This window comes from Salvelinus namaycush, chromosome 27 (genome assembly GCF_016432855.1).
Source record: "Salvelinus namaycush isolate Seneca chromosome 27, SaNama_1.0, whole genome shotgun sequence".
Lineage (NCBI taxonomy): Eukaryota > Metazoa > Chordata > Actinopteri > Salmoniformes > Salmonidae > Salvelinus > Salvelinus namaycush.
Window position 1 is genome coordinate 10,781,485 of NC_052333.1, and position 16,236 is coordinate 10,797,720.

A 16,236-nucleotide genomic window follows, 5' to 3' on the forward strand; every position below is an offset into this window, starting at 1 on the left:
CACACTCAGCCATGATGTTACAGGGCATCTGCCACACTCAGCCATAATGTTACAGGGCATCTGCCACACTCAGCCATAATGTTACAGGTCATCTGCCTCACTCAGCCATAATGTTACAGGTCATCTGCCTCACTCAGCCATAATGTTACAGGGCATCTGCCACACTCAGCCATAATGTTACAGGTCATCTGCCTCACTCAGCCATAATGTTACAGGGCATCTGCCACACTCAGCCATAATGTTACAGGTCATCTGCCCCACTCACCCATAATGTTCCAGGTCATCTGCCCCACTCAGCCATAATGTTACAGGTCATCTGCCTCACTCAGCCATAATGTTCCAGGTCATCTGCCTCGCTCACCCATAATGTTCCAGGTCATCTGTCCCACTCAGCCATAATGTTCCAGGTCATCTGCCTCGCTCACCCATAATGTTCCAGGTCATCTGCCCCATTTAGCCATAATGTTCCAAGTCATCTGCCCCACTCAGACATAATGTTCCAGGTCATCTGCCTCACTCAGACATAATGTTACAGGTCATCTGCCCCATTTAGCCATAATGTTCCAAGTCATCTGCCCCACTCAGACATAATGTTCCAGGTCATCTGCCCCACTCAGACATAATGTTACAGGTCATCTGCCCCACTCACCCATAATGTTCCAGGTCATCTGCCCCACTCAGACATAATGTTACAGGTCATCTGCCCCACTCACCCATAATGTTACAGGTCATCTGCCTCACTCAGACATAATGTTACAGGTCATCTGCCCCACTCACCCATAATGTTACAGGTCATCTGCCTCACTCAGACATAATGTTACAGGTCATCTGCCTCACTCAGACATAATGTTCCAGGTCATCTGCCCCATTTAGTCATAATGTTCCAAGTCATCTGCCTCACTCAGACATAATGTTCCAGGTCATCTGCCCCATTTAGCCATAATGTTCCAGGGTGGTTCATGTGGTTCATGTGGTTGTGAAGCAGGATGTAGAAGAGGGTGCTTATTGTGACAATATGATAATAGTTATGTGTGTGCCTCATGATGTCATACGCCCTTATATGGTCTCATCTGGCATGGCTTCAGTCACATGACTGAATAAGCTCATAGTGAGAAGACGTCTCTGTGAGTCATGTGAGTCTTGTGAGTCAAGTGTCGCATGAGTCGTGTGAGTCTTGTGTCGTGTAAGTGGTGTGAGTCGTGTGTGTCGTGTGAGTCATGTGGCATGTGAGTCGTGTGAGTCGTGTGAGTCATGTGCCCTAACACTAAACCTAATTCTAACCCTAACACTAATTCTAACCTTAAACATTAACCCCCTAGAAATAGCATTTAACCTTGTGGCGACTAACAAAATGTCCTCAGTTGGTCAAATGTTTGTTTGTTTTCTATTCTTGTGGGGGCTTTGGGTCCCCACAAGTATAGTTAATCAGTCCACACACACACACACACACACACACACACACACACACACACACACACACACACACACACACACACACACACACACACACACACACACACACACACACACACACACACACACATGCGCGTATCACACACACACACACACACACACACACACACACACACACACACACACACACACACACACACACACACACACACACACACACACACACGCGTATCACACACACACACACACACACACACACACACACACACACACACACACACACACACACACACACATACACACACACACACACACACACACACACACACACACACACACACACACACACACACACACACACACACACACACACACGCGTATCACACACACACACACACACACACACACACACACACACACACACACACACACACACACACACACACACACACACACACACACACACACACACATACACACACACACACACACACACACACACACACACACACACACACACACACACACACACACACGCTTATTTCCCAAGCCCCTGCTCCTCGTATATTTCATTATAAAGTCCATGAAGACATCCTTTTCCCTTAAGCAACAGCCAACATTAACTCTTTAACTCTGTATACAGTTGACAGGTGAACTAGGAATAGATTGTCCTCCATCTATGTGTTATCCAGACAGAAAAGAGAAATAGACAAAATAACATTTCGATTTAGAGCAATAAAAGAAATGAAATCATTTATCTGAGTAAACCAGAAACCTTTCAATATAGAAATGAAAATAACACTTTAAAACCATTTAAATACAATACATAGGAAAGTTGTGCTGGACTCTGGTAGAGAGTGTTTCTGCCACATCCCTGTTATAGTGTAATGTGTGGTGCTCTCTAGTGGTCATAATTATAACTGTAATGTATACTCTCTCTCTCGCTCTCTCTCACTCTCTTCCTCTCTCTCGCTCCACCTATGTTGTCAGTGATGATTTTGATGAGGAGGGGTTCTGCCAACCGTACAGGGGAGTGGCCTGTTCTCGCTTCATAGGAAACCGCAGCATCTTCGTTGACTCTCTGCAGATGCAGGGTGAGATCGAGACCCAGATCACAGGTATGCTGCCTGCCTCTGTGTGTGTGTGTGTGTGTGTGTGTGTGTGTGTGTGTGTGTGTGTGTGCGTGTGTGCGTGCGTGCGTGCGTGCGTGCGTGCGTGCGTGCGTGCGTGCGTGCGTGCGTGTGTGTACGTGCGTGTTTATGTGTGTGTGTGTGTGTGTGTGTGTGTGTGTGTGTGTGTGTGTGTGTGTGTGTGTGTGTGTGTGTGTGTGTGTGTGTGTGTGTGTGTGTGTGTGTGTGTGTGTGCGTGCGTGCGTGCGTGCGTGTGTGTGTGTACGTGCGTGTTTATGTGTGTGTTTTGTGCTTCCCTTCAATCCCTGTGTTTTGATTTTAATCAGACATGGAGCACAGGGATAAGGGTCATGCTCCAGATTTGGTTTTCTGTGTAAATCTAACCAGACACTTTCAATCCAGACCTGTATGTGTGTGTGTGTGTGTGTGTGTGTGTGTGTGTGTGTGTGTGTGTGTGTGTGTGTGTGTGTGTGTGTGTGTGTGTGTGTGTGTGTGTGTGTGTGTGTGTGTGTGTGTGTGTGTGTGTGTGCTAAGTCCCATCTGACCCTGGTTGAGTCTGTAGCTTGTCATTACTGTCAGTGAGGATGATGAGAGGATATCTGGTAGAGGGGTGAGAGTGAGTTCAGGATGATAAAGTCACAGTATGGAACACACATGATCTACACAGTATGGAACACACATGATCTACACAGTATGGAACACACATGATCTACACAGTATGGAACACACATGATCTACCACAGTATGGAACACACATGATCTACACAGTATGGAACACACATGATCTACACAGTATGGAACACACATGATCTACACAGTATGGAACACACATGATCTACACAGTATGGAACACACATGATCTACACAGTATGGAACACACATGATCTACACAGTATGGAACACACATGATCTAAACAGTATGGAACACACATGATCTACACAGTATGGAACACACATGATCTACACAGTATGGAACACACATGATCTACACAGTATGGAACACACATGATCTACCACAGTATGGAACACACATGATCTACACAGTATGGAACACACATGATCTACACAGTATGGAACACACATGATCTACACAGTATGGAACACACATGATCTACCACAGTATGGAACACACATGATCTACACAGTATGGAACACACATGATCTACACAGTATGGAACACACATGATCTACACAGTATGGAACACACATGATCTAAACCGTATGGAACACACATGATCTGATACACATATATTCACATTCCCACTTTTTCCATCCAGCCGCCTTCACCATGATCGGAACGTCCAACCACCTGTCGGACCGCTGCTCCCTGTTCGCCATCCCGTCTCTGTGCCACTTTGCCTTCCCAACATGTGACCGCAGCTCTGGGACTGACAAGCCCAGGGACCTGTGTAAGGTATGATGACATGCTTCACAACTACGATTATACCTACATCTTCTAGGCTTGTAGCATTAACTTCTCTGGGATATGTGGGACGGTAGCGTCCCACCTAACCAACAGCCAGTGAAATTGCAGGGCGCCAAATTCGAAACAACAGAAATCTCATAATTAAATTTCCTCAAACATACAAGTATTATACACCATTTTAAAGATAAACTTCTCGTTAATCCAGCCACAGTGTCTGATTTCAAAAAGGGTTTACGGCGAAAGCACACCTTGCGATTATGTTAGGTCAGTACATAGCCACAGAAAAACACAGCCATTTTTCCAGACAAAGAGAGGAGTAACAAAAAGCAGAAATCGAGTTAAAATGAATCACTAACCTTTGATGATCTTCATCAGATGACACTCATAGGACTTCATGTTACACAATACATGTATGTTTTGTTCGGTAAAGTTCATATTTATATCCAAAAATCTGAGTTTAGGCGGGACACTACTGTCTCACTTGGCCAAAAGCCAGAGAAAATGCAGAGCGCCATATTCAAATAAATTACTATAAATCACACATGGTTGTGAATCCAGCCAACATGTCAGAATTCAAATAGGCTTTTCGGCGAAAGCAAACAATGCTATTATCTGAGTTAGCACCATAGTAAACAAACAGAGAGAAGCATATTTCAACCCTGCAGGCGCGACACAAAACGCATAAATAAAAATATAATTCATGCCTTACCTTTGACGAGCTTCTGTTGTTGGCACTCCAATATGTCCCATAAACATCACAAATGGTCCTTTTGTTCGATTAATTCCATCGATATATATCCAAAATGTCCATTTATTTGGCGCGTTTGATCCAGAAAAACACTGGTTCCAACCTGTGAAAAGTGACTACAAAATATCTCAAAAGTTACCTGTGAACTTTGCCAAAACATTTCAAACTACTTTTGTAATACAACTTTAGGTATACAGTCTAGGACGTATTTCCATTGTGGTCCTCTTATTAAAATGTTATGTTGCTTTTATTGTTTGTTTGACCCTCAAGTCTATCCTCTCCTCTTGTCCTCTCTGTGTAAGGACGAGTGTGAGATCCTAGAGAATGACCTGTGTAAGACCGAGTACATCATCGCCCGTTCCAACCCCATCATCCTGAAGAGACTGAAACTACCTAACTGTGAGGACCTGGCGGGACACACCAGCCCAGAGGCTGCCAACTGTATGAGGATAGGGATCCCCATGGTCGAGCCCTTCAACAAGAGTAAGAATTATCATTTAGTTGTAGTTTTATTTATTTTGGTAGATCAGCTTTAATATTGCAGATAGACTTTGGGTTGGGCGGCAGGTGGTTAGAGCGTTGGGCCAGTAACCGGAAGGTTTCTGGATCAAATCCCTGAGCTGACAAGGGAAAAATCTGTCTTTTTGCTCCCGGTCGCTGAAGACGTGGATATCGATTAAGAAAGCCCCCCCCCGTACTTCTCTGATTCAGAGGGGTTGGGTTAAATGTGGAAGATACATTCAGTTTCTATCAAATTAATAGTTTTCATTATTTGGATGGATATGGAATGATATACTATATACACAGAAAGACTATTGCACATCTTCATAGCACACACGATCAACTAGAGGAAGATACTTTTTACTTATTTCTACTGTCTACCTCAACATTTTCTATTGGAGAGGTTCTGTCAGAAGCCATAGGATCCATTAACAAAAGCAGACCTGTATACTTTCATGTTAACATGGATCTGCATATCAGAGTGAAGCCCATCAACAATAAAGTTAAAACTCTCTCACTTATACTTACCAATTGTCTAACAATGTTCTTATGTTCTTCTCCCTTTGACCAGACCACAAGTGTTTCAACAGCAGTGGTTCAGACTTCCGCGGGACGGTCAGTAAGACCAAGTCAGGTCGTCAGTGCCAGCCCTGGAACTCTCAGTACCCTCACAGCCACACCTACCTGGCGGTACAATACCCTGAGCTCAGCGGAGGACACTCCTACTGCCGTAACCCCGGCAACAAGCAGGAGGGACCATGGTGTTTCACGCTGGACGAGGGGGTCCGCTTGGAGCTATGTGACATCCCTGTTTGTGGTGAGATTTAGGGGGGTTTAAGGTTTTATAAGCACTAATGACACCCTATCTGTGGTGAGATATAGAGGGGGTTTAAGGTTTTATAAGCACTAAGGACACCACTTTCTGTAGTGAGAGAGGGTGTTAGCAGTGTGCCAGGCTGGGTTATAAGGCTTCATAAACACTACGTTATTATTGGGAGTCAGTGCTGCGACCTATCAAATAGACACAGTAGTTGTTATGCGTTATGTTATGGTCTGTTTAACAATAAGTGACAGTACTACCTGAGTTCATTATGTTAGTAATTGACAGTGTATTTACAGTGTTTAGATTAACCCTGTGTCCCATCCAGATTATAAGGAGAAGCGTGGGGGCAGTAACATGGAGATTCTGTACATCCTGGTCCCGAGCATAACCATCCCTCTGGCCATCGCCCTCCTTTTCTTCTTCATCTGTTTGTGTCGTAACAACCAGAAGGCTTCTCGCCCCCCAGCCCCCAGACAGCCCAAACCTGTCAGGGGACAGAACGTTGAGATGTCCATGCTCACCAATTACAAACCCAAGGTATAAGTCCCCTCTCTGTAGCTAAGTCCCCTCTCTGTAGCTCTCTCTCTTTCGTTCTCTCTCTCTCTTTCGTTCTCTCTCTCTTTCTCATTCTCTCACTCTCTCTCTCCCACTCTCTCTCTCTTTCTGTTTCTCTCTGTCTCTCTCTCTCTTTCTCTCTGTCTGTCTGTGTGTCTGTCTCTCTCGCTCGCTCTCTCTCTCTCTCTCTCTCTCTTTCTCTCTCTTCGTTCTCTGTCTCATTGGGGCTCTTTGTAATGTGTGACAACAGTATGAGTATTTTGCCTATAAGTTCATTCATATTCTCCTGCAGATCGTATTACAGTCAACACTGCATTCTTATAATGTTATTTCTGATATATCTCTATCCACCTTATTAGAAGGTTATCCAGGCTGTGTTATGATGTGAGACAAAGGTCTACTCCCTGATGTTATAGCCAATCAAAGCTACAGCTGTAGTGGACTGGCTCTGTCAGACAGGCCAGTGTTGTGGTCCCCGTCAAAGTCCCTGTCATCTCTGATTTAGATTGACCTGTGGGAATCTAGAAGAGTGTATCCTTCTGTCACAGAAAACTAAAACCACTAACAATACAGTGTCTACTGTCTGAGTCTTTATGTCATCCCTAAATACATCTGCCCCACCGCTCCTGTCCTCCTCAATGTCACCACTATCCACTGGGCCTTGCTCCAGGTCACCTAGGGTTTGTTGTTCATGACAGCATTGGCCCCGCCCAGCACAGCCTGGCCCGGTGTGCTGTGAGGCGAGGATGAGCCTGGTTTGGCCCCGCCCAGCACAGCCTGCCCCGGTGTGCTGCGAGGCGAGGATGAGCCTGGTTTGGCCCCGCCCAGCACAGCCTGGCCCGGTGTGCTGCGAGGCGAGGATGAGTCTGGTTTGGCCCCGCCCAGCACAGCCTGGCCCGGTGTGCTGCGAGGCGAGGATGAGCCTGGTTTGGCCCCGCCCAGCACAGCCTGGCCCGGTGTGCTGCGAGGCGAGGATGAGTCTGGTTTGGCCCCGCCCAGCACAGCCTGGGCCGGTGTGCTGCGAGGCGAGGATGAGTCTGGTTTGGCACCGCCCAGCACAGCCTGGCCCGGTGTGCTGCGAGGCGAGGATGAGTCTGGTTTGGCCCCGGGGAGGGAGAAACCCAAACCAAAAACATCTGTTGCCCTTTGATAACAGTCACATCCCCCACCACCATTCCATTGCTAACCACTCCCCCAAACAGTCCTTCCCTCCCATCTCCTACCCCCCCCCCCCTCCACTTAACTGACTGTGGCCTCCGTCAGGAATTTCATTTTTCATCTGGGAGTTCCTGGAATCTTTCATAACCCCCCTTGTCGGTTTGGTCGGTGTCAATCATTCTCGGTTTATTGTCCCAGCTCTATGAAGTCCTCTTTACTCTAGTGCATTTGACTAATGATTGAAAATGATCATTCCATTTAATGTCAAGTCAATTCAGCAAGTACACTGAAATTCCAATTCTCTTCAATGCTTTTCAGCCAGGACAATTTGGAATTGGAATTTGGTTTACTTTCTGAATTGACTGGAATTGAAATGTAATTGACCACAACCCCGATTCCCAATGTGCGATGGCAGGCTTGCTCTACATGTACAAGTTGAGTCGTTTTGGAGTTCGGTCCATACCTTTTTGTTTGAGGGAGGTGGTATTGACAGTTTCCTGAATTCTAAGACAAACTGAAATTAAAGCCAGATTAAGTCAGTGGCAAAGAAGATAAATATCTTTCAAATGCTAATATTTGGTTGTGTTGACAACCAAACACAATTCAATATCACAAAATATCATTCCATTTTAAATCAACCAGAGCTTCAAACCCTAGGCCTATTGTATTATCTATTTTCTGTTGTGTTTCTGTGTTGAATTGAAACAATAGCTGTTGATGACTTTGAAAATGCTATATAGGCCTAAATAGTCTCATTGATGATACATGAGTGATAAAGTATGGTCACATTTCATCTGCTCTGTTAAACCTTCTCTTTGGAATGACTTCGATAACAACAGTGAATCTATTTTGTCTTTAAGTGGCGCTATCTCAACAATAATTCTCACTATAGCACATTGGTAATAGTCAGCGATGAACATCATAGTTAAGCAGGCTAGGCTTGGTTAAAACTCTGGATGGGAGACCGAAGGGTAGCTGTAGCTAGATCAACTCTCCAGTAGGAGGTGCTGTAGCTAGATCAACTCTCCAGTAGGAGGTGCTGTAGATAGATCAACTCTCCAGTAGGAGGTGCTGTAGCTAGATCAACTCTCCAGTAGGAGGTGCTGTAGCTAGATCAACTCTCCAGTAGGAGGTGCTGTAGATAGATCAACTCTCCAGTAGGAGGTGCTGTAGCTAGATCAACTCTCCAGTAGGAGGTGCTGTAGCTAGATCAACTCTCCAGTAGGAGGTGCTGTAGCTAGATCAACTCTCCAGTAGGAGGTACTGTAGCTAGATCAACTCTCCAGTAGGAGGTGCTGTAGCTAGATCAACTCTCCAGTAGGAGGTGCTGTAGCTAGATCAACTCTCCAGTAGGAGGTGCTGTAGCTAGATCAACTCTTTAGTAGGAGGTGCTGTAGCTAGATCAACTCTCCAGTAGGAGGTGATGTAGCTAGATCAACTCTCCAGTAGGAGGTGCTGTAGATAGATCAACTCTCCAGTAGGAGGTGCTGTAGCTAGATCAACTCTCCAGTAGGAGGTGCTGTAGCTAGATCAACTCTCCAGTAGGAGGTGCTGTAGATAGATCAACTCTCCAGTAGGAGGTGCTGTAGACAGATCAACTCTCCAGTAGGAGGTGCTGTAGATAGATCACCTCTCTAGTAGGAGGTGATGTAGCTAGATCAACTCTCCAGTAGGAGGTGCTGTAGCTAGATCAACTCTCTAGTAGGAGGTGATGTAGCTAGATCAACTCTCCAGTAGGAGGTGCTGTAGCTAGATCAACTCTCTAGTAGGAGGTGATGTAGCTAGATCAACTCTCCAGTAGGAGGTGCTGTAGCTAGATCAACTCTCCAGTAGGAGGTGCTGTAGCTAGATCAACTCTCCAGTAGGAGGTGCTGTAGCTAGATCAACTCTCCAGTAGGAGGTGCTGTAGATAGATCAACTCTCCAGTAAGAGGTGCTGTAGACAGATCAACTCTCCAGTAGGAGGTGCTGTAGATAGATCACATCTCCAGTAGGAGGTGCTGTAGCTAGATCAACTCTCCAGTAGGAGGTACTGTAGCTAGATCAACTCTCCAGTAGGATGTGCTGTAGCTAGATCAACTCTTTAGTAGGAGGTGCTGTAGCTAGATCAACTCTTCAGTAGGAGGTGCTGTAGCTAGATCAACTCTCTAGTATGAGGTGATGTAGCTAGATCAACTCTCCAGTAGGAGGTGCTGTAGCTAGATCAACTCTCCAGTAGGAGGTGCTGTAGCTAGATCAACTATTCAGTAGGAGGTGCTGTAGCTAGATCAACTATTCAGTAGGAGGTGCTGTAGCTAGATCAACTATCCAGTAGGAGGTGGTGTAGCTAGATCAACTCTCCAGTAGGAGGTGCTGTAGCTAGATCAACTCTTTAGTAGGAGGTGATGTAGCTAGATCAACTCTCTAGTAGGAGGTGATGTAGCTAGATCAACTCTCCAGTAGGAGGTGCTGTAGCTAGAGCAACTCTCCAGTAGGAGGTGCTGTAGCTAGATCAACTATTCAGTAGGAGGTGCTGTAGCTAGATCAACTATTCAGTAGGAGGTGCTGTAGCTAGATCAACTATTCAGTAGGAGGTGCTGTAGCTAGATCAACTCTCCAGTAGGAGGTGATGTAGCTAGATCAACTCTCCAGTAGGAGGTGCTGTAGCTAGATCAACTCTCCAGTAGGAGGTGCTGTAGCTAGATCAACTCTCCAGTAGGAGGTGCTGTAGCTAGATCAACTCTCCAGTAGGAGGTGCTGTAGCTAGATCAACTCTCCAGTGGAGGCTGCTGTAGCTAGATCAACTCCCCAGTAGGAGGTGCTGTAGCTAGATCAACTCTCCAGTGGAGGCTGCTGAGGGAAGGACGGCTCATAATAATGGCTGGAACAGAGAAAATGGAATGGCATCAAACACATGGAAACCACTTATTGCGCTCCAGCCACTACCACAAGCCAGTCCTCCCCAATTAAGGTGCCACCAACCTCCTGTGAATTCAACATATTTTATGTTGAAATTAATCCTGTGGTTGAAATTTCACCCTCAAAACAACTCTCAAAACAGAGATACACGTAGATTCCACGTCACAATACGTTGATAAATTACGTTGGAACAATGTTGAGTTAACCAGTTTGTGCCCAATGGGTCTTGGCTCCACTCTAGTTCTCATGGTTCAGTCCCCGGCTGGGTTGATAATTACAGTCATCTGTCATCCCTCAAACCAAAGTTCACCTTCAGTTATTAATGGCTCTCATTTATACCACATTAATAATTACAGAGAAAATTGATTACCTGCAATTTCTGAAATATGCACTAACTTGTCGGTTTATTGTTGTTTGTGTTGGGGGCACGCTGCCAGATTGTGTTGCCAGAGTCTGGGCTGGCGTTGGTATATTTCTGCATTTTCTGTCTGGAGCTGAAGGGATTTATTGAAGAGTTGAGCTGAGGAAAGGAGATAATGGATACAGTATGAGACTAATAGATAATTATGACATATCCAGGCAATATTGCTCACACGCACACACACTGGTATATTAGGCACTTTTCCTACATAAAATTATAACGAGCACCAATTGTAAGCTGTTAAGTTTTAATGTCTGTCTACATACCAAGATAGTTATGAGTGTTGAATATGAGTATAAATCTGACTGGAAATTTCAGCATGTAACACCATCTCCCCCTCTCTTTCTCTCTCCCCCTCTATCTGCTTCTCCCCCTCTCTTTCTCTCTCCCCCTCTATCTGCTTCTCCCCCTCTCTTTCTCTCTCCCCCTCTCTCTGCTTCTCCCCCTCTCTTTCTCTCTCCTCTCTCTGCTTCTTTCCATCTTTCTCTCTCCTCTCTCTGCTTCTCCTCCTCTCTTTCTCTCTCCTCTCTCTGCTTCTTTCCATCTTTCTCTCTCCTCTCTCTGCTTCTCCTCCTCTCTTTCTCTCTCCTCTCTCTGCTTCTTTCCATCTTTCTCTCTCCCCCTCTCTCTGCTTCTCCCCCTCTCTTTCTCTCCCCCTCTCTCTCTGCTTCTCCCCCTCTCTTTCTCTCCCCCTCTCTCTCTGCTTCTCTCCATCTTTCTCTATCCCTCTTCTTCTCTCCAGAGTAAGGCCAAGGAACTCCCCCTATCCGCAGTGCGTTTCATGGAGGAGCTAGGTGAATGTACATTTGGTAAGATCTACAAGGGCCACCTGTACATGCCTGGTATGGAGCATGCCCAGCTGGTGGCCATCAAGACCCTGAAGGACTACTCCAGCCCTGGCCAGTGGGGGGACTTCCAACAGGCATGTTATTATGCATGTTATTATTCATGTTACTGTGTTGTGGTAGTAATTTATGCTATCTTTAATTGGTGCTTTTGATGCTCTCTGATGTTAGCTACTGTTATTGTGTAATGATATTCATTGATGCTGTCTTTAATTGGTGCTTCCGATGCTATATGATGCTCTCTGATGCTATCTGATGCTCTCTGATGATCTCCGATGCTCTCTGATGTTCTCTGATGCTTTCTTATGCCCTCCGATGCTCTCCGATGCTATCCGATGCGCTCTGATGCTATCTGATGCTCTCTGATGATCTCCGATGCTCTCTGATGTTCTCTGATGCTTTCTTATGCTCTCTGATGCTTTCTGATGCTATCTGACGCTCTCTGGTGCTCTCAGATGCTATCTGATGGTCTCTGATGCTCTCTGATGCTATCTGATGGTCTCTGATGCTCTCTGATGCTCTCTGATGCTATCTGTTGGTCTCTGATGCTCTCTGATGCTTTCTGATGCTATCTTTTGGTGATATTTAATGCTATTTATTGTTTTTGGTATTCTGTTTTTCATCTGATGTTACGTCTGTTTTGTCTACTGCTGTTTGACATTTGACATGAAATTTCCCCTCAGATATTTTTTAAGTACCTATCTACTTATCTATCTATATGTAGGAGGCATCAGTCATGGCTGAGCTGCACCATCACAATGTGGTGTGTCTTTTGGGGGTAGTGACCCAGGAGCAGCCTGTCTGCATGCTGTTTGAGTTCCTGAACCAGGGGGACCTCCATGAGTTCCTCATCATGCGTTCTCCTCACTCTGACGTGGGCTGTAGTAGTGATGAGGACGGGACCATCAAGTCCATCCTGGACCACGGAGACTTCCTGCACCTGGCCATCCAGGTAGCTACCATAACTACTGTATGGGTTGAGATAGAAATATAACATTAATGGACATTAAAGTATCTATTCTACTTTACTCTATTCCAGGTGGCTGCTGGTATGGAATACCTGGCCAGTCACTCCTTCGTCCATAAGGACCTGGCAGCCCGTAACATCCTAGTGGGGGAACGGCTCCACGTCAAGATATCTGACCTAGGTCTGTCCCGAGAGATCTATGCCTCCGACTACTACAGGTACTGTACGTGGCTCACTGTCTCCCTAACCCTAGACCTGACCCTAACCCTAGACCTGACCCTAACCCTAGACCTGACCCTAGACCTGACCCTAACCCTAGACCTGACCCTAGACATGACCCTAACCCTAGACCTGACCCTAACTCTAGACTTGACCCTAACTCTAGACTTGACCCTAACTCTAGACTTGACCCTAACTCTAGACTTGACCCTAACTCTAGACCTGACCCTAACTCTAGACCTGACCCTAACTCTAGACTTGACCCTAACTCTAGACCTGACTCTAACCCTGTACACCTACTACAGGCATGTTTACATTTTTACATTTGAGTAATTTAGCAACCTTACAAAGAGCGTCTTACAGTCAGTGCATTCAATGCATATTTCCTTATTTAGTTGACTTGTTAGTTTGTCATTGCTGTAATGTTTAGTGTGATTTGATGTTCCTGCTGATTTGTATTAATCTTGCTGATCTTAGTATATAAAGTAAATTCGGGTGTTTTGAAAAATATTATTCCAGGGTCCAGCCCAAGGCTTTACTCCCGATCCGATGGATGCCTCCTGAGTCCATGGCCTATGGGAAGTTCACGTCGGAGTCAGACATCTGGGCGTTTGGCGTGGTGCTGTGGGAGATCTTCAGCTACGGCCTGCAGCCCTACTACGGCTTCAGCAACCAGGAGGTCATGGAGATGGTGAGGAAACGTCAGCTGCTGCCCTGCCCAGAGGACTGCCCCCCCAGGGTCTTCAGCCTGATGACAGAGTGCTGGCAGGAGGGCCCAGCGAGGCGTCCGCGGTTTAAGGATATCCACTGTCGTCTCCGGGCCTGGGAGGGGCTGTCATCCCACGCCAGTTCTAGTACCCCATCAGGAGGCGGGGGCAACGCCACCACCCAGACCACCTCGTTGAGTGCTAGTCCTGTCAGTAACCTCAGCAACCCACGCTACGCCGCCGCTGCAGGCTACCTCTACCCAGCTCAGGGGATACCCGCGCCAGGTCATCCGGGCCACCAAATGGCAGGCTGGACCCCTATGACCCATGGAGCACCCATGGCCCAGAACCAGCACCAACACCAATGCTTCATCCCTGTCAACGGCTACCCCATCCCCCCAGGCTATGCTGCCTTCCCTGCAGCCCACTTCCAGGCCCAGGGCCCCCCCAGGGTGGTGCAACACCTCCCCCCGCCCAAGAGCAGATCTCCCAGCAGTGCTAGCGGCTCCACCAGCACCGGTCATGTGGCCAGCTTGCCGTCCACGGGGTCTAATCACGATGCGAACACGCCACTGCTGTCACACTGCGTGGCGATATCTGCCCTGCCAGGGGGCGGGACCATGCAGGTGTACGGACACATGTCCCAGAAGGCTTTGCAACAGATGGACCCCTCGCAGACGTCTGCACTGCTGGCCGACGCCAACAGACTCATGTACAGCGATTCGATCATCACCGCTGACGTGTAAATACACTACAGACCTTGACTATATAATATCTCATCTGGTTGATGTGATGCTTTGTTTCCTTTTACCTGTTTTGTTTGTTTTTGTAATAAAATTATTATAATTATTGTTTAAACTTTTTACTCTACTTGTAAATACATGTACGTAAATCCCGAATGAATGAGATGCAAAGATTTATATTCAATTAACTTTTTTTAATAAGAGAGCTAGAAGTCGTGGCCAGCCTCCTATTCTGAAACTTTACCTGCCTGGATAGACTCTTAATGAATCTACTCTACCTGCCTGGATAGACTCTTAATGAATCTACTCTACCTGCCTTGATAGACTCTTAATGAATCTACTCTACCTGCCTGGACAGACTCTTAATGAATCTACTCTACCTGCCTGGATAGACTCTTAATGAATCTACTCTACCTGCCTGGATAGACTCTTAATGAATCTACTCTACCTGCCTTGATAGACTCTTAATGAATCTACTCTACCTGCCTGGATAGACTCTTAATGAATCTACTCTACCTGCCTGGATAGACTCTTAATGAATCTACTCTACCTGCCTGGATAGACTCTTAATGAATCTACTCTACCTGCCTGGATAGACTCTTAATGAATCTACTCTACCTGCCTGGATAGACTCTTAATGAATCTACTCTACCTGCCTGGATAGACTCTTAATGAATCTACTCTACCTGCCTGGATAGACTCTTAATGAATCTACTCTACCTGCCTGGACAGACTCTTAATGAATCTACTCTACCTGCCTGGATAGACTCCTAATGAATCTACTCTACCTGCCTGGATAGACTCCTAATGAATCTACTCTACCTGCCTGGACAGACTCCTAATGAATCTACTCTACCTGCCTGGACAGACTCTTAATGAATCTACTCTACCTGCCTGGACAGACTCGTAATGAATCTACTCTACCTGCCTGGACAGACTCTTAGTAAACTCTGAATCAGGCACTTCTTGATTTTCTGGAGCACTTTAGGGCTGTTCTGCAGTAGGGTGTGGTGTTGTTGGACTGGAGGGGCCATGTTCTGCAGTAGGGTGTGGTGTTGTTGCACTGGAGGGGGCATGTTCTGCAGTAGGGTGTGGTGTTGTTGGACTGTTCTGCAGTAGGGTGTGGTGTTGTTGGACTGGAGGGGCCATGTTCTGCAGTAGGGTGTAGTGTTGTTGGACTGGAGGGGCCATGTTCTGCAGTAGGGTGTGGTGTTGTTGGACTGTTCTGCAGTAGGGTGTGGTGTTGTTGGACTGGAGGGGCCATGTTCTGCAGTAGGGTGTAGTGTTGTTGGACTGGAGGGGCCATGTTCTGCAGTAGGGTGTGGTGTTGTTGGACTGTTCTGCAGTAGGGTGTGGTGTTGTTGGACTGGAGGGGCCATGTTCTGCAGTAGGGTGTGGTGTTGTTGGACTGGAGGGGCCATGTTCTGCAGTAGGGTGTGGTGTTGTTGGACTGTTCTGCAGTAGGGTGTGGTGTTGTTGGACTGGAGGGGCCATGTTCTGCAGTAGGGTGTAGTGTTGTTGGACTGGAGGGGCCATATTCTGCAGTAGGGTGTGGTGTTGTTGGACTGGAGGGGCCATGTTCTGCAGTAGGGTGTGGTGTTGTTGGACTGGAGGGGCCATGTTCTGCAGTAGGGTGTGGTGTTGTTGGACTGTTCTGCAGTAGGGTGTGGTGTTGTTGGACTG

At 46.5% G+C, this 16,236-nt stretch overlaps 2 protein-coding genes across 2 annotated transcripts in view; both read left to right on the forward strand.

Annotated features, from left to right (window-relative positions):
* LOC120022027 (cytoplasmic dynein 1 intermediate chain 1) overlaps positions 1–16,236 on the forward strand; it is a 464,568-nt gene that overhangs the window by 60,772 nt on the left and 387,560 nt on the right.
* On the forward strand, positions 1,159–14,556 carry LOC120022608 (inactive tyrosine-protein kinase transmembrane receptor ROR1-like). Its single transcript, XM_038966581.1, has 10 exons — positions 1,159–1,226; positions 2,404–2,531; positions 3,821–3,957; positions 5,020–5,200; positions 5,790–6,035; positions 6,367–6,578; positions 11,815–11,994; positions 12,642–12,869; positions 12,957–13,102; positions 13,623–14,556. The coding sequence occupies exons 1-10, from the start codon at positions 1,159–1,161 to the stop codon at positions 14,554–14,556; spliced, it is 2,460 nt and encodes an 819-aa protein (XP_038822509.1).